At 37.6% G+C, this 26,025-nt stretch overlaps 1 protein-coding gene and 1 long non-coding RNA gene across 3 annotated transcripts; one reads left to right on the plus strand and one right to left on the minus strand.

Moving 5' to 3' along the window:
* The first annotated feature begins 3,119 nt into the window (after window positions 1–3,119).
* Window positions 3,120–12,534, plus strand: LOC132839358 (uncharacterized). 2 transcript variants are annotated; one of them, XR_009647723.1, is made up of 3 exons: window positions 3,120–3,435; window positions 4,668–4,772; window positions 5,348–12,534. It is a non-coding gene; the product is annotated as an uncharacterized LOC132839358 (long non-coding RNA). The 2 variants fall into 2 exon arrangements; XR_009647722.1 differs by lacking the exon at window positions 3,120–3,435 and having other exon boundaries at window positions 4,643–4,772.
* A 7,377-nt stretch (window positions 12,535–19,911) lies between these two features.
* Window positions 19,912–20,931, minus strand: LOC132839357 (interferon-induced protein 44-like). Its single transcript, XM_060860294.1, has 2 exons — window positions 20,677–20,931; window positions 19,912–20,163 (listed from the first exon to the last, which is right to left on the minus strand). Exons 1-2 carry the CDS (start codon window positions 20,929–20,931, stop codon window positions 19,987–19,989), a joined length of 432 nt encoding a protein of 143 aa, XP_060716277.1. The 3' UTR covers window positions 19,912–19,986.
* Between the last annotated feature and the right edge of the window lie 5,094 nt (window positions 20,932–26,025).

Consider the following 26,025-nt stretch of genomic DNA (forward strand, 5'->3'; position numbering starts at 1 on the left):
CAGCCAAACCGAACGCAAGATCCAAGAATTTGGCCGTTTCCTCCGAACCTTCTGCCATAACCACCAGAACTCTTGGAGCCAGTTCCTCCTGTGGGCTGAGTACGCACAGAACTCGCTATGCCAGCAAACAACCAGCTTAACACCTTTCCAGTGTGTGCTCGGCTAACAACCTCCCATGTTTCCCTGGACGGAAGAGCCATCAGAAGTCCCTTCTGTTCAGCACTGGTTCCAAGAGAGCGAGAGGGTTATGGGACTCTGCTCACCATCACCTGCTGGGGGCTGTCAGGCACCAGCAACAGCAGGCGGATGTTCGTTGTGCCTCGACACCCAACATTAAGGTCGGGGACAAAGTCTGGCTGTCTACAAAAATCATAAAAAACCTCTGCAAAAAGCCTAATCATATTAGAGATAACATCTCCGACACAGCACTGAAATATATCAAATGAACTGCGGTGGTAGAATGAACTTCCCCTAGATGTCCGAACTGCTGAGTCACTGGTATCTTCAAACGATGGGTGAAGACCTACCTTTTCCTGAAACACTTCAACTAGCATTGTTTCCCTGTTTCCCTGTATGTGTATATTTAAAGAAAAAAACCTGAACAGAGATTTAGGTGTCTCAGATTTGCCAGGTTCTCCCCTCACACAGTACACCAGATCCTCATCACCCGAATTCTGATCACCGTCACCTGGCACCCCTCATCACCTCACCACATAAAAGATGCTCTCTCACAAAGACACACTGTCCGGTCTAATAAATGTTAGCTGCTATGGTATGCTGGATCTACTAACCTGACTCTATCTTTTTCTACCAGAAGTTTCCTGAGTTCATCGTCCACCATAGGATCTAGGAATCTTTGGTTTGCAACCTGTGACCCGGCGTGTGTGTGTGTGTGTGTGTGTGTGTGTTGTAACCTCACCTGGACTTATCTTAAACTACTCATTCCATTTACATCAAACTCTCAATAAACTCTGTTATTTTATATCACATCTGCCTCCGTCGTCTTCTGTCCCTGACATTAGGTTGATAGTATTCTAAGTCTGTATCCTAGTGAACCAGTGTTAATGTATTTATCAATAGAGATTTAAAAGCACTTTTGCACGCTGCTCTTGATAAGGATGTTTGCCAAATGTAAATGTAAATGTATTTTTTTTTTATTTAGACCCCGAATCAATTGAATCTGGCTGAGAAATCCTTATGAAAAATAATTAAAATGAAAAAAATAATGAGATGGTGACTAATTATTAATTAAAGAACCAATAACAAAATAATACATTCTGTTTTATTCACAAAATAAAATCTGTGTTAAACAAGACATCCCTGTATTTTTAGGCTTTTCAGTTACAGTCTCAGAAACTATATATTACTAGATATTACTCACTATATATTGCTTTTAAACTTCCTAAATATATTTCCACTGCACATATTTACATGCAGTATACATATTTATATAAACTGTCAGTTTGTATAATCATATCAGAGCTTTGGTTTCAGTTTCAGTTTCTGCAGATATTATTGCATAAACTGAAACTGAAACCAAAGCTCTGATATTATTATTTTAATACAGATTTAATACAGGTAATACAGTTACAGAAATATATAAACTACTGTTAGTACTCAGAACATAATTCAGTGTAGACTGAATCTAAATGTTTTGTTGCACTATCAGCACCCTTTATTAATATATGTAATATAGAAGTACATTATTTCTATATTACATTTATATAAGAAAAAAATATTTTATTTTATTCACTTCTACTGTATTTAAGTTCAGTCTTTTTGTTAAATGTGTTTTCTTGCAGTTGCAAAAGAAGATCAGTGTCACTGAGACAAAATATCTGCATCCATCTCAAAGTCAGTTAGGTCCTCTAATGTGTTCACAACAGTAGTACTTTTAAAGTAATCAGTTATAAGCTGCATTTTACTCATTTTTTCAGATGTTCAATTTTATTTTAGTTCAGTCCTTTTGTTAAATGTATTTTCTTGCAGTTACAAAAGAACAATAGTAGATCTAATAATATATGTTAATATGCACCAGGTTTAAACAGTCAGATTGACTTAATTGATGTGATGCCTTTGTCTGTGTAAAAGACCTTACTACTCTGAGAGCCAGGGCCTTTTTCAATAGACCTCAAGACAAGTAGAAATGAACTGCTAAAGGAGCTGGAGACATCAGGTACCAAACAGGAGTTGGCAGGTCTTCACGTCACAGGTCAACATTTCTACTATTTTGTTTGTTTACACTAATGACACATTTATGGCACAATTGTTTATATTTTGGTGATGGTATAATAATGCACAAGAAAACAACCCACAGCTTTAAACCCCATTAATGTTTATACATGCAACAATTATAGTTCTCAGAAAAATAAACAAAATATTATAGTGAAAAAAGTAGATAAAATTGTTAATCAAAGTCAAATAGGACATCACTGATGAAGTCATTATTATTTATTTATTTATTTATTTTTAATGTGCACAAAAAGTGGTTATCAGGCAGGATGTAATAGAAGATATCATTTTTCTCAAACACTGAATGTATGAATAACATTAAAAATAACACTGAGCTGTAGCATAAGAGAGGCTAGTGTGATTACTAGTGTGGTGAAAAAAGTAGATAAAATTGTTAATCAAAGTCAAATTTTATGAATTTGTGTTTGTAGTTATATTTGAAGTTAATCAAGATTAATATATGAGCAACATAAACATTTGATGATAATAAAAACCTAAATCCCAATTCTGTCTTCCAAATAGACTTTTTAGCAAATACTAAAGATGGCATCCCCTTCAAAGTAAGTCTTAACAAATCCTGCTATTGCCTTTAAGGCAGACAGAATAAGCACATCTTTTTTGTCATCTGTTTCAGTCTCCTTATAATAGTTGCTCACTGGGAAGATGAATTTCAGTGATGGACCAATTGTTTGGCTGCATCTCTGCATCTAGACATATAGAAAATACAAACAGTCAGAAAAATGCTAACAAAAAATTCTATTTGCACAAAAACAGCAGAAAACATTAGATATTCAATTCAATGAAACACAAGTAGGATAATATGTGTAAGAAGAAAAAACCTTTTTTTGGATTTTCCTGCTTTTGTAAACCTCAGCTAGATCCTTTCTAACCAGAGGGCAGACACCATCATCAATTTTTGTCATTAGAACCACATGAGGGATGCCTGGGGTTTACAGATAAGTTAAAGAAAGCTGTCAGAGTGCACAGAGGATACAGAGACACTAGTCAGAGAAGAGGTGAGATTAATCCTGACACACAAGGGAGATCAGTGATGAGTGGCAGGATGTGGGCGGAGACAAGACATAAATAAAAACAAAACACATGTAGAAACATGAAAACATGGAACAGAAGTGGGTTAACAAGTGTGTGTTGTGCTGTGGGCTGCTGCGCAACTCGGCTTGCATCGCTTTGTGTAAAGGAAAGGTACATGGAAAAAAATATCTTCACTGAACACATCTCATACAGGGTTTAGCATCGGCAGGGGGCGCTAAAGTGTAAATTTCACAAGGAAATACAACATACTTGAGGTTTAATAAAATAAATCAGGAACTAAGCTGGAAAGAGGTGAAATTAATCCTGAACCATGATGATCGGTGATAAGAAAAAAATGAGCGGACAAAAAAAATGAAACCCAAAACCCAACGTGTTAATGTAAAAATAACAATAAAAATATGTAACAGAAGCGGAATTCGAGCGACATGATGTGTGCTGCTCAGCTCGGCTCCCAGCACTTTATTTTTTATTTATTTAAATGTATGTGTGAAAAGCGCTAACATTCAACAACACATTCATGCCAGGAAACTTCAGACTGACAAATTAGCTGAAATCCCAAAATACCTCATAAAGGTTTTCATTTATTTCTTTTTTCATAAAATGTAAAAGCTTTAAGGTTTATATAAAAAGGACTGTAGTTGCTGCAGTTTTTTTTTTTACTTTTCAGAAAACTAGGTGCCAACCGAGAAAATAACATTTTTAAAACCTTCATAAATGCTTTCATTAAGAAAATATGGAATGGGAAATTAAATATATTCTTAATGAAAGCATTTATGGAGGTTTTAAAAATGTTCTTTTTTCGGCTGGCCCCTAGTTTTCTGAAAAGTAAAAAAAACTGCAGCTACTACAGTCCTTTTTATATAAACCTTAAAGCTTTTACATTTTATGAAAAAAGAAATAAATGAATAAACAAACAAACAAATATCTTCTACAAAAAATACACACTAACTATTAAATACAAATCAATCCATAAAAAACAAGAAATATAATAATATAACAAATGTAAGATTATTACATATATTATAACACATCATTTAGTAACTCACCCAAGTCGAGGGCAGCATTTCTGACAGTTTGCATCTTCTGAATCATCTCCATCTTCTTTAAGGAGATGCTGTTTGCAGGCACTACACTCACCAAACAGTGAACTTTGTCATTCAGACTGGGTTCATGTATGTAGTTTGGATCAGCATCAGTCAGTGGAGAAGCAGGATTAAACTGAGGACAAAGAAAAGAACAGTAAAAGGATATAAAATACTTTAAATTACTGCATCATCTGATCATATGGCATCTGTAGTTGTAGATAATTTACTGAATATATTATGAGTAAAAAACAGATGATCTTGAATTAAGACATGTTCATTGTCTTTCTTACTTTATAGCCTTCTTTGACACGGCCATGCAGCACATTAATGATGTCATCAGGATGAATTCCGTCTTCCTTATTATCTCCCAGACCCATAACATCACTGAAGACAAACGGCAAGGTGACAGAATCTTTGTCAATGATTTTGTAAGTTTTGTACTGTGGGAAGAAAAGAAAAGAAAAGTTCAATAAAAGACTGACAAAAGCAATCCAGACCAGGACGTAGAATCTTATCTGATTAGGGCCAGTGTTAGTGCAGGTTTTCAGATCATTAAACAGGTGGAACAGGGTGAGACAAATACATGTGTAGACACAAATCTTAAAGAGATGCACATAGGAACACAGACAATAAACAAAGCCCTGCCCGAACGCCCTCTGGTGTTTATACAGGGAACTGTTCAGCGGTCCATGATAACCACAGCATGACGGTGTGGTTAAGAATGTGATCAGAGTGAAAGGGTGAATTATGTACAGTAGAGCATTTGTTATTAAATATACATTATGAATTAATAAATGAATGAATGAATAAATAAATAACTTCTTGACCTTTCAGACTCCCTTTAAAATGCACTTAGAGCTATAATATTTAAAACATGACTCCACTATTTAAGATTTGAACGACTGAATAATTTTCTTATTCTGTTCATTGTTCCATGAATGTAATGAGAATAAAAACAACTTACTCTTTTTGTGTAGCTCTCTCCAGCAGATGTCCCCTCCGCTGCCCCGAATGCAATACTGCCCTTGTATGCACTCATCACTGAGTTTACAAAGCAGGACTTCCCAGCTCCGACTGGTCCATGAAGCAGTATTCTGAACTGCCTGATGTCTTGGTGGTTTTCCATAAATTTAAGAAGAAGTTCACTGAACTCAGATTTCAGATTGTTTGGGCTGTTTGTGATAAACACATTAAGAGTTTATCTTTCTCATTTGATATTTAAATTACACACAGATCACTGCTACTGAAATAATGATGTGACTTCTGACCAAACTAATTTAGTTTCACAACAACAAGGATGATGTATATAATCAAACTCTTTATTTAAGTTTTATATATTTTCGAGAATTGTGGAAATTTGTAATGTTATTTTATTTTTTTCTAGATACATGGAATATAAAGCCTGAATTCTGTAAAACAAAACATTACTAAATTGATCACTCACTTCCAGTCAGGGTTTCTCCAAAGTTGCTCGAAGTCTGTACACAAAAAGATAATAGAGAACTTTGAGTAAAAACAGAAACTTTTTTTAATTGATTTCTTTCTTCTATTTTTGTTTCAACAAAGTGATCTAACCTTCTCGAGATTCTGGTTTTGATTTCGTTCTAAACATTTTTGGCAGATTTCCTCCTCTGAAGCTGATCTTATTTTTTAAAATAAGACGCTCAATATTGTTTAACGGTTAACTGAAGCCGTTTTTCGTTTCATCCCGTTCCCATATATGGGGCACTAAATTCTTTCCATTAAAATAAAAAGAGCTATTGGTTTTTAGTGAGAAAATAAAAGTTCTCCATGTATAATCCTGCAGTTTATTTTTTATTAGTGTTTAAAGTCGCCAATAGTTCCTTCATCGCGTAATCATATTTTGATCATGAGTGATTCGGCTTCGCGTCACGTGTAGGAAGCACAACCAATAAGGTGGCCGCATTTTGGACCTACGAATCCAAGATGTCTGCGCCCTTGATGTCAACATCGAGTAGCGAAGAAGAGGAAATTACAGTCAGACCTCATTCTAAACTCCGTAAAAAGGATTATAAACAATGCTATATGCATCTCGCGTTCATAAAGAAAGAAGAAACGAAGGATTTTACACACACACGATGGGATACTGTAGTGGAAATTTCCACTTTAGAGATGTTCATAAAACCTGTCCTATGCTTCTATATTTCTCATGGCTGGTAGTTATTGTGACTAGAGATTGCAGTTGTTTTCCTAAAACAGATTCCAGCAGGCCTCATTCCCCCAACTGATATGAGTGAGGGGGCAGTGAGCACACTTGAGAAACAGTTTCATGAATGGACTGATCACAGGAATATCTGACAAGGTGAAAAACCTATGCATCACGTGAGACACTGGAAAGCTGAGCCTCATCATACAACATGCTCTGCATGCGGAAAAGCTGCTCACGCAAAGTAAGAAGGAGCAGGAAAAAAAAAAGAGAGAAGCGTGAACACACGCAGTTCAGCTGACAATGATGCAAGCCGTGGTGAGGTCTCAAACACAAAGAGGAAGAGCGGGAGAGAGTGGATGTTTTATTTGCGGAGGACAAGATCACTGGGCAAGGGAATTCCCTAAGAAACACGACAATGAAAGTGCATGACCATCGACATCTCAGGTTGAGGAGGTCAGTCCTGAAGGGATGGGTGAGTCAAAATCTTTGATGCTATGCAATGAGGAAATGCTTCAGCTAACTTCTGATTCTGACTTAAATGCTAATGTTTTGAATGCTATTGATTTTCTTGAAAAGAAATATACTCCACAAGGCACATATGCAAAGTACAATTTAGATGCCTACAAGCACATGCCAGTGCACACATTGAATGTAGTGCACTGGCATTCTGGTGCAGGAAACTCTGTGATCAAATTACATGAGTTGAGTGAGTTGCCAAAAATGAGTGGTAGATCCCTGAATTCAGTTGGAGCGTCTGGGATTATTGTGAAAGAAAAATTTACAGCACCCTTAAGGTGTGTTGGGGATAACCAACAGTCATTCACATTTTCTTTTCTGCTATCTGAATGCTGCCTGATTAATTTGATGGGCAGGGATTTGGTTTGCAAATGGGGAATAAACCTAATTAGCCTCCAAATGAATTGAAAGTGTGTACAAGTCAAACAGGTGAATTTCAAGGTGTTAAGTGGGACCCCAGACCTCTGTTGTATGTGTATGAGTGGGAACTCAGCACCTCTGCTGTGAATTCAGTGAATCAAGGTCTCATAGATAAGGCCCGTGATGTTACTAACCCTACACGCACACAATACATGGACACACATTATCTGCACTGCACAGCTCACACACACATAAGGGAATAGATGCACATTATGAACAAGAAGGTTTGAGAACCACAAACATAGCAGATGTGTTATTGTTGAAGAATATGTATTGGGATAATTACAGATGTTCTGTAGAAGTGAGTCTTTGTAAAATACATGTAAGGCCAGGGAAGACACGTCCATTCACTATGGAAAATTTCTGAGTCTCTAAGATTTAGGAAAGTGGACACTAAAATGTCTGAAAACTGGTGATTGGAAACCCAGTTCAGATCCCACAGTGTTGTACAGTGAGAAAACTAAAGCCTATTGCATGCCTTTGAATTGGATAGCTTTTGCTGACAGAATAGTTGAGATAATGCCACAGGCAGACACAAATAAATCTGAAAGCAATGTGGCAGTTACCACATATTTCTGTAGATGATCCTCATTAAAACGTAGTTCTTAAGGAACTCTGAGAAAACATGATGTGGGTCTAAATAAGAATTGTGCACCAGTGCAAGTAAACCCCAGATTTGATTACAGGCCTTGTAAATTGCGGTAACCTTAATTTTGGTTTCTGTTATATATTAATGAAAAATCACATTGTGAATCTACAACCATTTATAATGAAGCTTGAATTCCTGCGACAGCTGATATCAGAACAAGGTAAAAGTATAGAAGAAAACAAGAGTTGCAGATATACAAAACAATCCAAAGCCTAAAATAAAGAAACAACTAATGTCATTTTAGGCAAGCGTTCTTATTGCAGAACCTTTATACATAATTATGCAATCCTCGAGGCTCCCTTAAGTGCAATGGCTCATGGGAAGGGTCTACAGGCCCACAGTGCACTTAGTAGGACATCTGAAATGACACCCATATGAGGATGAGGTTCCCCTTTGAGTCTGGTTCCTCTCAAGGTTTCTTCCTTTACCAATTTAAGGGAGTTTTTCCTTGCCACTGCTGCCTGAGCCTCCTCAGACTTGCTCATTGGGGATAAATACATATACATACATACATGCGTACATACACACTGTGAACTATATACATTTTGAATTTTTATTATATTAATTCTCTATATTACTCCTTATGTTTACCTTCTGCTCTAGGTTTATGTTCTGTAAAGCTGCTTTGAGACAATGTCCATTGTAAAAAGCGCTATACAAATAAACTGATTGAAAAAGAAATTGAAAATTGAAAAAGAAATTGAAAAAGAAAAGGCCTTTGTAAGAGTTGAAACTAGCCTTACAATCCACACCCAGATTAGAAAAACCAGGTCAAACTAAATTGTTCATGCAGGTAGTAGATCTATATGTGTGAAAAAAAGGGGTGTATGACATCAGTATTATGGCAAAATCATGAAGGAAAAATTAAGACCAGTAGACAATTTTTTAACTAAACTGGATCCAGTGGCAGTGGGACTGCCTTAGTATTTAGGGTCTGTAGGAACAGCTGAAAAAGCAATTAATGCTTCAATGTACATCAATGACATTGTAGAATACAGTGAAATTACCCTATATGTCTACAGCACAAAGGCTGAGATTTCACACTATTTTACTTGAACTGCCAAATGTTAAAGTAAAACACTGCACTGTACTAAACTCTGCAACTCCTCTTTCACAGAAGTTGGAGAACATCACAACCGTGTAACCGTTGTAAATTAAATTTGCATGTCTAATTTGCAGGAGACACCATCCAGACCTTGAACTGTTTGTAAATGGATCAGCCTTCAGAAACTAGAAAACAGGCCGTAGCTGTTTAAGATATGCAGCAGTCGTAGAATATGTAACAGTGAAAGCTTAATCATTATCAGGAAACCTCTCTGAACAAGCAGCAGAGTTAATGTCTCTAACAGAAACATGTAAATTAGCACAAGGCAAAAATGTTTCCATTTATACAGATAACAGATATGATTTTGGCATGTTGTGGAAACCTAAAGGTATCCTTACTTATTAGGTAAATAAATCAGGTACAATGGCCGGATTTCTGATCTCGTGAATGCAGTTCTATGAACAAAATCCTTTGCTATATGTCAATTTGAAGCACATACAAAGATTCTATTTCACAGGGTAATGCCAAAGCGGATGCAGCAGCAAAAAAATTCCTTTATGTATAAAGAAGCTTTGTGTATTTTGAAAATATGAACTCCCACAGTTGACCTTGAGGATCTTCAGGCATGTTGCACAGCAGAAGAAAATGCAGCAAGGAGAAAAGCAGGATGTGTGGTAAGAAATGATGTTTGGTACAGACCCAATGACAAACCATGCTTGCCAAATAAATTGTTTCCTTACTATAATAAGTTGACGCATGAGTAAGACCATGCATCAAAAGGAGGGAGGTACAGCAGTATCTCTAGATATCGGTAAACCAAATATTTTGTGAGCGATGCTGTGTTGTTATGCAACCTTGTCCTCTATTCGTTCACAAATTCATAAGCAGGTGAAGGAAACACTGCCTAAGGTGACTGGGTGGTGGTGAAGGATTTTGGGAGGAAAAGCTGGAGAAGCAGGAAGTGGCTTGGACCATTTCAGGTACTTCTGACCATGCAAACGGTGGTGAACGTCGCAGAGAGAGCGACGTGGATTGACGTTAGCCATTGTAAACGGGTTCCCGAGCCAAAGGAAAAACCATCAATCGACAACTGCTAAGAGGAAGGAGAAGGGGCATCAGGGCACACGGTGACGTGCTAGTAACCTCTCCCGTGAGCTCCAACTGACTCTCTACGATGCGTAAAGTGTCAGAGTCAGAAGAAAACAGAAGAAACACCGGTATGGGACCTGCTTGCCAACACTGAGAAGAAGCAGCGTCATCTGAAGGAGTAACATCGACACATGCGCACACATGTTAATGAGATTAATAAACTACGTGAAAGAGGTAAATGTGACATTTACGATAGTTGACAACAGCAGAAGGCTGTACAGTATTACACCCAGATTCTCATACACACACACAAGATCTGACTCCTAGAGACGATCAACATAGACGAGTAAAAGCTTCTGTTAAGATGAGCTTTTTTGACTATTACCCTAGAGTCCTAGGGATCATTGGCATCCTTATGATCTGCCTGTTAATAGGGGGGAATGCAGAAAAAACTCAGAGACTCAAAGACGCAGAGACGTGTCTGATAATGACTTTCCTCCGCCAGAACATATACTAAAAGGTAAACCGAGTAAATTCTTTGATTCCTTCTTCCCACAGTATGGGATGACTTGGGTACGGAATCAACTAGGTCACACATTATCGGCTTGCCACGAATGTTAACTCCACTAATCGGGCAACCAAAGGTACACCACAAGAACTCAAAATAGAATGGCCTTAGATATTCTATTAGCTAAAGAGGGAGGTGTAAGTGCCATGATCGGAGATCAGTGTTGTACCTTCATTCCCTTGAATGATGATGACCATGGGTCTATCTCTGATGCACTGCATGATATGCACAAAGTGACAAACCAAATAAAACGAGACGGACTTCTCCATTCGACAATGACTATTTCTCTGAATTTTGCTCAGAAACAGACAAAATGTGAATGCGGACAGTAGAGACTGTGACTTGTAGTGAAGTTACAACAAGATCAATGCTTAATGCTTTGCCTTTGCATATTTTTGATATACGGGTCCTGTCCCCACAAAAACAGCATATTATCCACTGAAGATCGTGTATTTTATGAAGCATTCATGAGAACCCTACAGGGGAAATGATACGCTGATGTGAGATTGTACATGATTGAGCTTAGCTTAAGGCTTACATGATTGTACTCTAGCTGATTAATTGATTAACAATGTTGTGTATTAAGTAGTTGTTTAACAATACTGGTATCTATCATTTAGAGTTTAGTTTTTGTTACAGATTAATGATTAGTAAAAATTTTGTGTATTGTCCCAGGGACAAAAGGGGGGAATAGTGGAAATTTTCACTTTAGAGATGTTCATAAAAGCCTGTCCTTCTATCCTTCTATATTTCTCATGGCTGGTAGTTATTGTGACTAGAGATTGCAGTTGTTTTCCTAAAACAGCTTCCAGCAGATCGTCCCCGTGGGACCTTGTTACAGTAGGTACAGATTAGCTTGGTCAGAAGATGAGCAGGCTTCTAAGTTTTCTTTGAGATTTTTAAACTATGCAAGATAGCTGTTTCAATCCCTGTTAGTACTGCTTCTTGTGAACAGAGTTTTTCTGCACTAAAGCTGGTGAAATCTCAGGTCCACAATGTCAGATGGCAGATTAAGCAATTTAGGTGTGCTGAGTATTGAGTCAAGGAGGGCAAAGGCCTTAAATTTAGATGAATTTGCTAATCTTTTTGCAAAAAAAAACACAAAAACCGTAGGATACAGTTACTGTGACTGATACTGTATATGTTATGCAAATGTAAAAATATAATTAAAATGCAAATAGTTACTGTGACTGATACTGAAAATGTAATGCAAATGTAAAAAATAAAATGTTGTTGAATGATTAGAAACATGGTATTTTAATGCTTGCAGTGATACAACAATAAGGGCTTAATGTAACTTTCCCCTCTAACAGTACAACTGGCCCCAGCTTCCCAGACCAGTCTGTGTCATCGAGTAGTAGTACCTCAACAACTGAATGTCCTAAAAAGAAACTTAGGTCCATGACAGGTGCCAATAGCTAGTGCAGGTCCTGTGCTTCCTGCCTTGTGCTTAATTTGTAAGAAAACGGTTAAGTACATTACTGTGGCAGGCAAACAACAGAAGGCCCATCTTTCACAGGCAGAAATGTTGTGTGCAGGTGGGCACAAACACACACACACACACACACACGTTTTAACTTTAAAGTTTTATGCTATATGCTGGATACCATGGCTAAATTTAGATTACAATTACATAACAATTACTGTGACTGATACTGAAAATGTAATGCAAATGTAAAAAATAAAATGTTGTTGAATGATTATAAACATGGTATTTTGCCTGTTAATGCCTGCAGTGCAGAAAATGATATGACAACAATAAGGTCTCAATGTAACTGGCCCCTCTAACAGTACAACTGGCCCCAGCTTGGCCCATATATATATATATATATATATATATATATATATATATATATATATATATATATATATAATTAGAGATGATCCGGATACTCGGCTGAAACGAGTATCCAGTACGGATAAAGCACTTCTGCCGAGTACGAGTATTATACGAGTAATACGAGTCAATATCTGTGCTCGGATTGAATGAAAATCATCATTGGGTAGCTGATTGTGTCAGCGTTTTGTGATAGGCTAGTCACAGCGCCCCTCCCCTACAGTCATAGGCTAGTCACAGCGCCCCTCCCCTACAGTCATAGGCTAGTCACAGCGCCCCTCCCCTACAGTGATAGGCTAGTCACAGCGCCCCTCCCCTACAGTGATAGGCTAGTCACAGCGCCCCTCCCCTACAGTGATAGGCTAGTCACAGCGCCCCTCCCCTACAGTGATAGGCTAGTCACAGCGCCCCTCCCCTACACACATACAGATGTATTGTGTTGCTGTGTCTCGCTCTGCTCACTCACAGTCACACACAGACACTCAGTCACACCTCAGTCACGTTCGCGGGTCTTTTCCGTTAACATTTAGGGTTTCTTCAGCTTTTTACTTCGGGTTGTAACGTTAATAATACGTACTTACTAACCAGTAGAGTTCTGGTAAAGACGTTCAGACGTGGTGCTTGCTTGGTAGAATGCGACTCGCATTGCGTCTCTGCCTGTCGGAGATTTTTTTTAAACCTTCAGCTGTCTCTAACCAGTAACCAGACCCTGTGTCTGACACGTTTTTGCTGTATTTCATAAAAACATAAAGGTAGTAAGCTAGTGTTATAAATATTACAAATTAATTATTACCGGTTAAAGCCACGCCCATTTCGAGACAAGCCCCGCCTAACCCTAGGCCCCACCCACTCCGAGTACGGATACGGATACAGATAATTCATATGGTTAACAGATACGGATACAGATACAGATAATGCTGTACTCGCTCATCCCTAATATATATATATATATATATATATATAATGTGTGTGTGTGTGTGTGTGTATATGACAGAAGTGAGTACACCAGTGGACATTTTCACTTTTGTGTCCAGCGGTTTAGACATTAATTTTAGAAGCAAAAATAAATGAATGAATGAATATATTAAATACAATAATGTACGTTCTTATTGTATTTCTATAATTTACTATTTTACTTTTGATTATGCACAATGTACTTTGTTTAAATGTAACTTTTTGTACTATTTGTATGCAGCACAGCTGCAAATGCTTTGGTAATACAAATGTACAGTTTTTCTGTAAAAAAACAGATTGGTCCATCTTTTCTTTTTTGTCATGCCAATAAAGCACACTTAAATTGAAATTAAGAGAGAGAGAGAGAGAGCGAGAGACTTTGTTCCTATTTTGATAATAATAAAATAACAGCAGCCCTTTTAAACCACTTAATTATTTTAATAATTAAAACTGAAACAAGTGAATAAAATTAAAAGTAGGCTTTAACCTTGGCTGTTGGCTACATCTTTACATCTCTACATCTCTGTCATGCTTTGCACAAAAATGCCTCAACATGGATGATGTATTATTATTATTATTATTATAGACCAGCTGCTGGGAGCAAATCAAACACTGGACCTAAAAACAGATTAAGGATAGACCTTGTCTCAAAAGTATAAAGTATGAACCATTTAAAAAAGATCATGCTATTAAGCGGTGCACAAAAGGCTTTTCTTGCATTCCTTTTCATTTTTCAACTTATTACTACTATCGAATAAATATATATGACAAAATATATACGATATTAAATGTTACACTGAATTGTATAATTGCCCAATGATGAGTGATCTGTTATAATCTGTTATTATTACCAATTGATCTGTTATGATTTAGGGACAGAATTTGCTGGGATGGGCTGGTTCCAACGGGAGCACAGTGGTTTTATGCTTAGCATGTTTGTCTCACACCTTTTGGGTTAGGGGTTTGATTCCCATTTCCGCTGTGTGTATGTGTGTGTGGAGTTTGCTTGATTGCCCCATGCTTTTGGGATTTCCTCCAGGTACTTCTGTTTCCGCAATCAGACGTTTCCTGTAACTGTCAATGAGACTTCTGCACCTCTCAGCAGCTATTTTGGCCCACTCCTCATGAGCAAACTGCTCCAGTTGTTTCCGGTTTGAAGGGTGTCTTTTCCAGACGGCATCTTTTCCTTCAAAAGATGCTCAATAGGATTGAGGTCAGGGCTCATAGAAGGCCACTTTAGAATAGTCCAATGTTTTCCTCTTAGCCATTCTTGGGTGTTTTTAGCTGTGCTTTGGGTCATTGTGCTGTTGCAAGACCCATGACCTGCGACTGAGACCAAGCTTTCTGACACTGGCCAGCACATTTCTCTCTAGAATCCCTTGATAGTCTTCAGATTTCATTGTACCCTGCACAGATTTAAGACACCCTTAAGCAGCCCCAGAACATAACAGAGCCTCCTCCATGTTTCACAGTAGGGACAGTGTTCTTTTCTTGATATGCTTCATTTTTCCGTCTGTGAACATAGAGCTGATGTGCCTTGGCAAAAAGTTCCATTTTTGTCTCATCTGTCCATAGGACATTCTCCCAGAAGCTTTGTGGCTTGTCAACATGTAGTTTGGCATATTCCAGTCTACCTTTTTTATGATTTGTGTCCTCCTTGGTCATCTCCCATGTAGTCCACTTTGGCGCTCAAACAACGACGGATGGTGCGATCTGACACTGATGTTCCTTGAGCATGAAGTTCATCTTGGATCTCTTTAGAAGTCTTTCTGGGCTCTTTTTTTTACCATTCGGGTTATCCCTCTCTTTGATTTGTATTTTTGATTATTTTTTTTGTATCTTTGGATTTTTGCCCAGAACAGAACCATACCTCCAACACTAACTGTATGCTATCACCTAATAAATGCTCATTTGACAAAGTGGTCCTGACTGAAACATCGCTTCTGGTGGCCCAACATGGCTCAGGACATCAGAAGGTTCGTGAGTGGGTGCAAGGATTGTGCGATGGCAAAAACACCATCCCCGGTGGAAAACTTCATCCTCTACATATCCCTCGTTGTCCCTGGTCCCATCTACGAGTAGATTTTGCTACGGACCTGCCAGCCTCGCAAGGCTCTGCCCACGGCCATGGAAAGTGCAGAACTGTTATTTCAGCATGTGTTTCGATATTTCTGATATTGTGTCTGACAGAGGTCCTCAGTTCATTTCCAGGGTATGGAAATCCTTTTTTAAACTCCTAGATGTGACCATAAGTCTCTCCTCTGGATGCCACCTTCAGTCCAACAGCCAAACCGAACGCAAGGTCCAAGAATTTGGCCGTTTCCTCCGAACCTTCTGCAATAACCACCAGAACTCTTGGAGCCAGTTCCTCCTGTGGGCTGAGTACGCACAGAACTCGCTACGCCAGCAAACAACCAGCTTAACACCTTTCCAGTGTGTGCTCGGCTAACAACCTCCCATGTTTCCCTGGACGGAAGAGCCATCAGAAGTCCCTTCTGTTCAGCACTGGTTCCAAGAGGGCGAGAGGGTTATGGGACTCTGCTCACCATCACCTGCTGGGGGCTGTCAGGCACCAGCAACAGCAGGCGGATGTTCGTCGTGCCTCGACACTCAACATCAAGGTCGGGGACAAAGTCTGGCTGTCTACAAAAATCATCCGCCTACGCCTCCCCTGCAAAAAGCCTAATCATATTAGAGATAACATCTCCGACACAGCACAGAAATATATCAAATGAACTGGTGGTGGAATGAACTTCCCCTAGATGTCCGAACTGCTGAGTCACTGGTATCTTCAAACGATGGGTGAAGACCTACCTTTTCCTGAAACACTTCATCTAGCATTGTTTCCCTGTTTCCCTGTAGGTGTATATTTAAAGAAAAAACCTGAACAGAGATTTAGGTGTCTCGGATTTGCCAGGTTCTCCCCTCACACAGTACACCAGATCCTCATCACCCGAATTCTGATCACCGTCACCTGGCACCCCTCATCACCTCACCACATAAAAGATGCTCTCTCACACAGACACACTGTCCGGTCTAATAAATGCTAGCTGCTATGGTATGCTGGATCTACTAACCTGACTCTATCGTCTTCTACCAGAAGTTTCCTGAGTTCATCGTCCACCATAGGATCTAGGAATCTTTGGTTTGCAACCTGTGACCCGGCGTGTGTGTGTGTGTGTGTGTGTGTGTTGTAACCTCACCTGGACTTATCTTAAACTACTCATTCCATTTACATCAAACTCTCAATAAACTCTGTTATTTTACATCACATCTGCCTCCGTCGTCTTCTGTCCCTGACATTAGGTTGATAGTATTCTAAGTCTGTATCCTAGTGAACCAGTGTTAATGTATTTATCAATAGAGATTTAAAAGCACTTTTGCACGCTGCTCTTGATAAGGATGTTTGCCAAATGTAAATGTATTTTTTTTTTTATTTAGACCCCGAATCAATTGAATCTGGCTGAGAAATCCTTATGAAAAATAATTAAAATGAAAAAATAATGAGATGGTGACTAATTATTAATTAAAGAACCAATAACAAAAGAATACATTCTGTTTTATTCACAAAATAAAATCAGAGTTAAACAAGACATCCCTGTATTTTTAGGCTTTTCAGTTACAGTCTCAGAAACTATATATTACTAGATATTACTCACTATATATTGCTTTTAAACTTCCTAAATATATTTCCACTGCACATATTTACATGCAGTATACATATTTATATAAACTGTCAGTTTGTATAATCATATCAGTAAAACATATATACATATCATATATACAAACATATCATATAAACAGTCAGATTGACTTAATTGATGTGATACCTTTGTCTGTGTAAGACCTCAAGACAAGTAGAAATGAACTGCTAAAGGAGCTGGAGACATCAGGTACCAAACAGGAGTTGGCAGGTCTTCACGTCACAGGTCAACATTTCTACTATTTTGTTTGTTTACACTAATGACACATTTATGGCACAATTGTTTATATTTTGGTGATGGTATAATAATGCACAAGAAAACAACCCACAGCTTTAAACCCCATTAATGTTTATACATGCAACAATTATAGTTCTCAGAAAAATAAACAAAATATTATAGTGAAAAAAGTAGATAAAATTGTTAATCAAAGTCAAATAGGACATCACTGATGAAGTCATTATTATTTATTTATTTATTTATTTTTAATGTGCACAAAAAGTGGTTATCAGGCAGGATGTAATAGAAGATATCATTTTTCTCAAACACTGAATGTATGAATAACATTAAAAATAACACTGAGCTGTAGCATAAGAGAGGCTAGTGTGATTACTAGTGTGGTGAAAAAAGTAGATAAAATTGTTAATCAAAGTCAAATTTTATGAATTTGTGTTTGTAGTTATATTTGAAGTTAATCAAGATTAATATATGATCAACATAAACATTTGATGATAATAAAAACCTAAATCCCAATTCTGTCTTCCAAACTTTTTAGCAAATACTAAAGATGGCATCCCCTTTCAAAGTAAGTCTTAACAAATCCTGCAATTGCCTTTAAGGCAGACAGAATAAGCACATCTTTTTTGTCATCTGTTTCAGTCTCCGCATAATAGTTGCTCACTGGGAAGATGCATTCCAGTGATGGACCAATTGTGTGGCTGCATCTCTGCATCTAGACATATAGAAAATACAAACAGTCAGAAAAATGCTAACAAAAAATTCTATTTGCACAAAAACAGCAGAAAACATTAGATATTCAATATTTTTATTAGAAAAATTAAACACAAGTAGGATAATATGTGTAAGAAGAAAAAACCTTTTTTTTGATTTTCCTGCTTTTGTAAACCTCAGCTAGATCCTTTCTAACCAGAGGGCAGACACCATCATCAATTTTTGTCATCAGAACCACATGAGGGATACCTGAAGTTTACAGATAAGTTAAAGAAAGCTGTCAGAGTGCACAGAGGATACAGAGACACTATTATGATCCGTGATCAAAAATATGAACCTAAACACAATGTGTAAAAGGAAAAAAATATGGAACAGAAGCGGAATTCGAGCGACGTAGCACTGTGTGCTGCTCAGCTTGGCTCACAACACTTTATTTTTGGTTATTTAAATGTATCTGTGAAAATCTCTAACATTCAACAACACATTCATGCCAGAAAACTACAGACAGACAAATTAGCTGAAATCCCAAAATACCTCCTAAAGGTGGTGGCATCAAAAGAGAGCAAGAGAGTAATACTGAGTGGGAAATTAAATATATTCTTAATAAGTCATGTTGTGAAAAAATCCTTGAACCTTAAGAGAATACATTATAATATTATTATTATTATTAAATAATAATATTATATAATATTATTACATATATATATATATATATATATATATATATATAAATATATAGATATATATATATATATATAGATATATATATATATAGATATATAATTATTATTTTTATTATTAATTTTTATTATATTATTACCAAGGCAATATATATATATATATATATATATATATATATATATATATATATATATATATGTATAAGAAGTCAGAAGGTGGACTGTCTATTATAGTAACTCATCAGACAGGAGAAGGAATAATGTGAAAACAGGGTCATAAGGCACGTGGTGTAATAATTAATTGAAGATAATATAATTGCTGCATTTAATTGCTGCAGTTTTTTTTTTACTTTTCAGAAAACTAGGTGCCAACCGAGAAAATAACATTTTTAAATCCTTCATAAATGCTTTCATTAAGAAAATATGGAATGGGAAATTAAATATATTCTTAATGAAAGCATTTATGGAGGTTTTAAAAATGTTCTTTTTTCAGTTGGCCCCTAGTTTTCTGAAAAGTAAAAAAAACTGCAGCAACTACAGTCCTTTTTATATAAACCTTAAGGCTTTTATATTTCATGAAAAAAAATGAATAAACAAACAAACAAACAAATATCTTCTACAAAAAATACACACTAACTATTAAATACAAATCAATCCATAAAAAACAAGAAATATAATAATATAACAAATGTAAGATTATTACATATATTATAACACATCATTTAGTAACTCACCCAAGTCGAGGGCAGCATTTCTGACAGTTTGCATCTTCTGAATCATCTCCGTCTTCATTAAGGAGATGCTGTTTGCAGGCACTACACTCACCAAACAGTGAACTTTGTTTTTCAGACTGGGTTCATGTATGTAGTTTGGATCAGCATCAGTCAGTGGAGAAACAGGATTAAACTGAGGACAAAGAAAAGAACAGTAAAAGGATATAAAATACTTTAAATTACTGCATCATCTGATCATGTGGCATCTGTAGTTGTAGATAATTTACTGAATATATTATGAGTAAAAAACAGATGATCTTGAATTAAGACATGTTCATTGTCTTTCTTACTTTATAGCCTTCTTTGACACGGCCATGCAGCACATTAATGATGTCATCAGGATGAATTCCGTCTTCCTTATTATCTCCCAGACCCATAACATCACTGAAGACAAATGGCAAGGTGACAGAATCTTTGTCAATGATTTTGTAAGTTTTGTACTGTGGGAAGAAAAGAAAAGAAAAGTTCAATAAAAGACTGACAAAAGCAATCCAGACCAGGACGTAGAATCTTTTCTGATTAGGGCCAGGTGTTAGTGCAGGTTTTCAGATCATTAAACAGGTGGAACAGGGTGAGACAAATACATGTGTAGACACAAATCTTAAAGAGATGCACATAGGAACACAGACAATAAACAAAGCCCTGCCCGAACGCCCTCTGGTGTTTATACAGGGAACTGTTCAGCGGTCCATGATAACCACAGCATAACAGTGTGGTTAAGAATGTGATCAGAGTGAAAGGGTGAATTATGTACAGTAGAGCATTTGTTATTAAATATACATTATGAATGAATGAATGAATAAATAACTTCTTGACCTTTCAGACTCCCTTTAAAATGCACTTAGAGCTATAATATTTAAAACATGACTCCAGTATTTAAGATTTGAACGACTGAATAATTTTCTTATTCTGTTCATTGTTCCATGAATGTAATGAGAATAAAAACAACTTACTCTTTTTGTGTAGCTCTCTCCAGCAGATGTCCCCTCTGCTGCCCCGAATGCAATAATGCCCTTGTATGCACTCCTCACTGAGTTTAAAAAGCTGGACTTCCCAGCTCCGACTGGTCCATGAAGCAGTATTCTGAACTGCCTGATGTCTTGGTGGTTTTCCATAAATTTGAGTTGTTCACTTAACTCAGATTTCAGATTGCTTGGGCTGTTTGGGATAAACACATTAAGAGTTTTGAAATCATTTGTGGGGTACATCTGATTGATTTAAAGAAAAATCAGTTAAATATTTGAACATTATACTGTATAGACACTAAGAAAATTGTTTGCCGTGACCTGCAGAGATTTGGTTCTGCCTCATTCTTTTTACTAACGGATTTAATGTTGCTTCATTAGCTGAATTCTCCTTGACATTTAAATTACACACAGATCACTGCTACTGAAATAATGATGTGACTTCTGATCAAACTAATTTAGTTTCACAACAACAAGGATGATGTATATAATCAAACTCTTTATTTAAGTTTTATATATTTTCAAGAATTATGGAAATTTGTAATATTATATTATTTTTTTGTAGATACATGGAATATAAAGCCTGAATTCTGTAAAACAAAACATTACTAAATTGATCACTCACTTCCAGTCAGGGATTCTCAAAAGTTGCTCGAAGTCTGTACACAAAAAGATAATAGAGAACTTTGAGTAAAAACAGAAACTTTTTTTTTTAATTGATTTCTTTCTTCTATTTTTGTTTCAACAAAGTGATCTAACCTTCTCGAGATTCTGGTTTTGATTTCTTTCCACCCATTTTTGTGATTTCCTCCTCTGAAGCTGATCTGAAAAAAGCTGATCACATCTGAAAAAAAATGTGTCTATTTTTCTTAATATCAAATAAAACATGTTTCATTATATGAAAAGTATTTCAGTATCAGATTGCATGAATTCATGATGTGTAGTTATTTTTCTCCTTGATAGAGCAAAAAGAAAACAGCACTTACCAACTATAAGCTCAGTAGGGCTCTGTGCTTTTTTCACTTTTCAGCCCAGGTCTTACCTTCTCAGAATCAGAATTAGATTTATTGGCAAAGTGTGTTAACACACACAAGGAATTTGGTTCCAGCAGTTTGTGACTCTCAAAGGTACAGACATAAATAACACTATACAATACAATACAGACATGAATAACACTATACTATACAATACACACATAAATAACACTATACTATACAATACAGACATAAATAACACTATACAATACAATACAGACATGAATAACACTATACTATACAATACAGACATAAATAACACTATACAATACAATACAGACATAAATAACACTATACTATACAATACAGACATAAATAACACTATACTATACAATACACACATAAATAACACTATACTATACAATACACAAATAACACTATACAATACAATACACACATAAATAACACTATACTATACAATACAGACATAAATAACACTATACTATTCAATACACACATAAATAACACTATACTATACAATACACACATAAATAACACTATACTATACAATACAATACAGACATAAATAACACTCTTCTTCTTCTTCTTTCGGCTTTTCCCTTCAGGGGTCGCCACAGTGAATCATCTCTCTCCACCTATCCCTATCTTCTGCATCCTCAACACTTGCACCCACTAGCTTCAAATCCTCATTAATTACATCCATATACCTCCTCTTTGGCCTTCCTCTTTGCCTCCTGCCTGGCAGCGCCATGTCCAACATTCTCCTACCAATGTACTCACTCTCCCTCCTCTGAACATGTCCAAACCATCTTAATCTTGCCTCCCTAACTTTGTCCCCCAAACGTCCAACATGGGCTGTCCCTCTGATGTACTCGTTCCTAATCCTGTCCAATCTTGTCACTCCCAAAGAGAACCTCAACATCTTCAGTTCGGCTACCTCAAGCTCTGACTCCTGTCTCTTCTTCAGTGACACTGTCTCTAAACCATACAGCATGGCCGGTCTCACCACTGTCCTGTACACCTTTCCCTTGATTCTTGCTGATATGTTCCTATCACACAGAACTCCTGACACCTTTCTCCACCCACTCCAACCTGCCTGCACTCGCTTCTTTACTTCTTTCGCACTCTCTCCATTACTCTGGACTGTTGACCCCAAGTACTTAAACTCCTGTACCTTCTTCACCTCTTCACCCTGTAACCTTACTGTTCCACTTCCCTCCCTTTCATTCACACACATGTACTCAGTCTTACTACGACTGACTTTCATCCCTCTTCTCTCCAGCACAAACCTCCACCTCTCCAGGTTTTCCTCCACCTGCTCCCTGCTCTCACTACAGATCACAATGTCATCTGCAAACATCATCGTCCAAGGAGACTCCTGTCTGACCTCCTCTGACAACTGGTCCATCACTATAGCAAACAGGAAGGGGCTCAGAGCCGATCCCTGATGCAGTCCCACCTCCACTGTGAACTCCTCTGTCTGACCTACAGCACACCTCACCACTGTCCTGCTCCTCTCATACATGTCCTGTACCACTCTGACATACTTCTCTGCTACTCCTGACTTCCTCATACAGTACCACAGCTCTTCTCTTGGCACCCTGTCATACGCTTTCTCTAAGTCTACAAACACACAGTGCAATCTCTAACTTCAGACTCATCACCCTGCCTGACACTATCTTCACCTCCAGAACATTCCTCACAAACTCCTCCTTCAGGACCACACATACCCCATTTCTCTTACTATCCACACCATAATAAAACAGCTTGAATCCTGCTCCTATACTACGAGCCTTGCTACCCTTCCACTTGGTCTCCTGTACACACAGTATATCCACCTTCCTTCTCTCCATCATATCAGCCAGCTCTCTACCTTTCCCTGTCATAGTACCAACATTCAGAGTTCCTATTCTCAGTCCTACACTCTTACCTTTCCTCTTCTCTCTCTGTCTGTGCACTCTCCTCCCTCCTCTACTTCTTCGACCAACAGTAGCCCAATTTCCACCGGCGCCCTGTAGGTCAACGGCGCCGATGGCGGTCGTTGTTAACCCGGGCCTCGACCGATCCGGTATGAAATTCTTACTGACAATTCGCATGGTTAGATTTGGCAATGTTTTATGCCGGATGCCCTTCCTGACGCAACCCTCTCTATTTATCCGGGCTTGGGACCGGCACAGAAGTCACTGGACTGTGACCCCCATGGCTAGATTAGAAGGACATCATGTCATTCTTCCAAAAAAAATTTTTTTTTTTTTTGGAAGAAGGACATCATGTCATTCTTCCAAAAAAAAAAAAAAAAAGACAAGGCAGACAGTGAGGCAGAGCCAGATGGTTCAGGTGTGCTTCAGGTGTGTCATTCTGCTTCTGTCCGCATCCTATCAGGTGTCTCATGATCTCATGCTTTTGCAAAACATCCTGAGAAGTCTCCTAAGCTGCATGGCTGACTGTGTGTTCTTATTTGGCTGACACAAAGCTGCTGACACAACTTGTGATTTCTTTTTTGAGCTTTCACTGTTACTCTCTATCTTAATATCTAAACATCCTAATGAAAATTATATAATTTCTTAATCACACAATAGTTACATAAATTCATATATAAGTAAATGAAACTTATAACAATTCTATAATCTTCTTTCAGCAAGATGATTGGTCTTGATCCAACTGTCTAGGTACAGTGTCTGTTCCTCTTTGGGTTGACTCAGGTTCCTTCTAGGTCTTTTTCTTCACAGTTTTAATCAGATATATTCAATTTCTTTGTCATATAACAATTTCCCCATTTCTTTTAGTTTATTTTCCACAGCTTCCTTTTTCCTTGCTCTCTGTCTTTGTTGTCTTTTGTTACATTTCTCTCTTTTTGCTGCTTTAATTTCATTCTGTTTCTTTATAGTATTGGATGAGGATAAGGATAACCAGGTGTACGTTGTATGGCAGTTACATGTGATATGGCAGTTACTCCACTCCTAAATTTCTATTTTCTCTCTCTCTCTCTCTCTCTCTCTCTCTCTATCTATCTATCTATCTATCTATCTATCTATCTATCTATCTATCTATCTATCTATCTATCTATCTATCTATCTATCTAATTTCATTCTTTGGCAGGTATCAGCAAATCCTGGGAAGGACCACCTGTGCAGCCAATAATGAATACATATCCAAGAACTGCTGCTTAATGGATGATTTGTTTGTTTTTCTGTGTAAACTGTCGTGTAAAATCCCAGTTTCTGAAGCCAGCGAGCAACAAGCCTGCTTCTGTCTCTGAGAGCATACAGAACAGGAGCACAAGTGGCAGTGCATATATTCAGTCACTGTGTTTGTCAGAGCCTCTTAGAACACACACACACACTCATTATCAGTGGACTTGATGAAAAATCTTAAATATAAAAAAGAACTGCATCAAAATGTTTGTGGCATGTAGTGTAGCAATACTTAATAGTAATATTTGAGTACAGTGATGCCTCGAGATACGAGTTTAATTTGTTCAGTGACCTTGCTCGTATCTCAAAACAATTTTCCCCGTTTAAATGAATTGAAATCCCATTAATCCGTTCCAGTTCGCAAAATTCCACAACGCGCACCAATCCGGTTACGACATCCATATTACCCGGACATGTAAATTCCCATTCATAGAGCCGCTCTAGCGCTTCGCTGCTGCTGCAATCTAAACTCCCTCCTCCAACCCCAACTCCACCATGCCGGAACCCGTGTTCTTTGTACCAGTTTATGTCATAAATCTCCACATATTTTTCTCTCTCTCTCTCCCTCTCTCTCTAATTATTTATTTATCCATTCATTCATTTATTACTTTCCAAAAACGCTTAAGCGAGCATATCTAATACTATGCATGATGAGTGGTTCTGTTGTACGGGGGTTTATTCTATTTTCTAGTCGCTCCTCTTCGCGCTCTGACCATGCATGCGCACGGACGGGTGCGTGGATTTTTGTCCAGAACAGAACCATACCGCAAAAAATTATCTTTTGATAAAGTGTTCCTGACAGAACTGAAATTCTCTTAACTGAACTTAATTGCTACAATTTCTGTTTTTGCTTTTCTCTTCACTTGTTTTTGCCTTTTTTGTCACTCTTTCACTAACATTTGCCGGTCGTTTTAATAAAAACCTGTCCGGTCGGCATACTGTATCAGATGCGGTGTAGTCGCACAAGTTAAATTTTTTTAACGGATCCAACGCTTATACGGATCCGCAGATGGTCGTCACCTCGCGCAGCGCCTTTGCGACTCTCCATAGGAAATGAATGACTTCCGTTTTATCGGCCGTCGTTTGACGTGTGCAGTGGAAAGGCGGCTTTAACCAAGTGAGACGCGGGAAGCTGAGGCGGGGGAAAC

This window comes from Tachysurus vachellii, chromosome 24 (assembly GCF_030014155.1).
Source record: "Tachysurus vachellii isolate PV-2020 chromosome 24, HZAU_Pvac_v1, whole genome shotgun sequence".
NCBI lineage: Eukaryota > Metazoa > Chordata > Actinopteri > Siluriformes > Bagridae > Tachysurus > Tachysurus vachellii.

Coding starts and splice junctions, on each gene's coding strand:
- LOC132839357 (XM_060860294.1), bottom strand. CDS start 20,931: ATGTACCCCACAAATGATTTCAAAACTCTTAATGTGTTTATCCCAAAC. Junction 20,164..20,676: donor GAGAGAGCTACACAAAAAGA/GTAAGTTGTTTT, acceptor TTCTTCCCACAG/TACAAAACTTACAAAATCAT.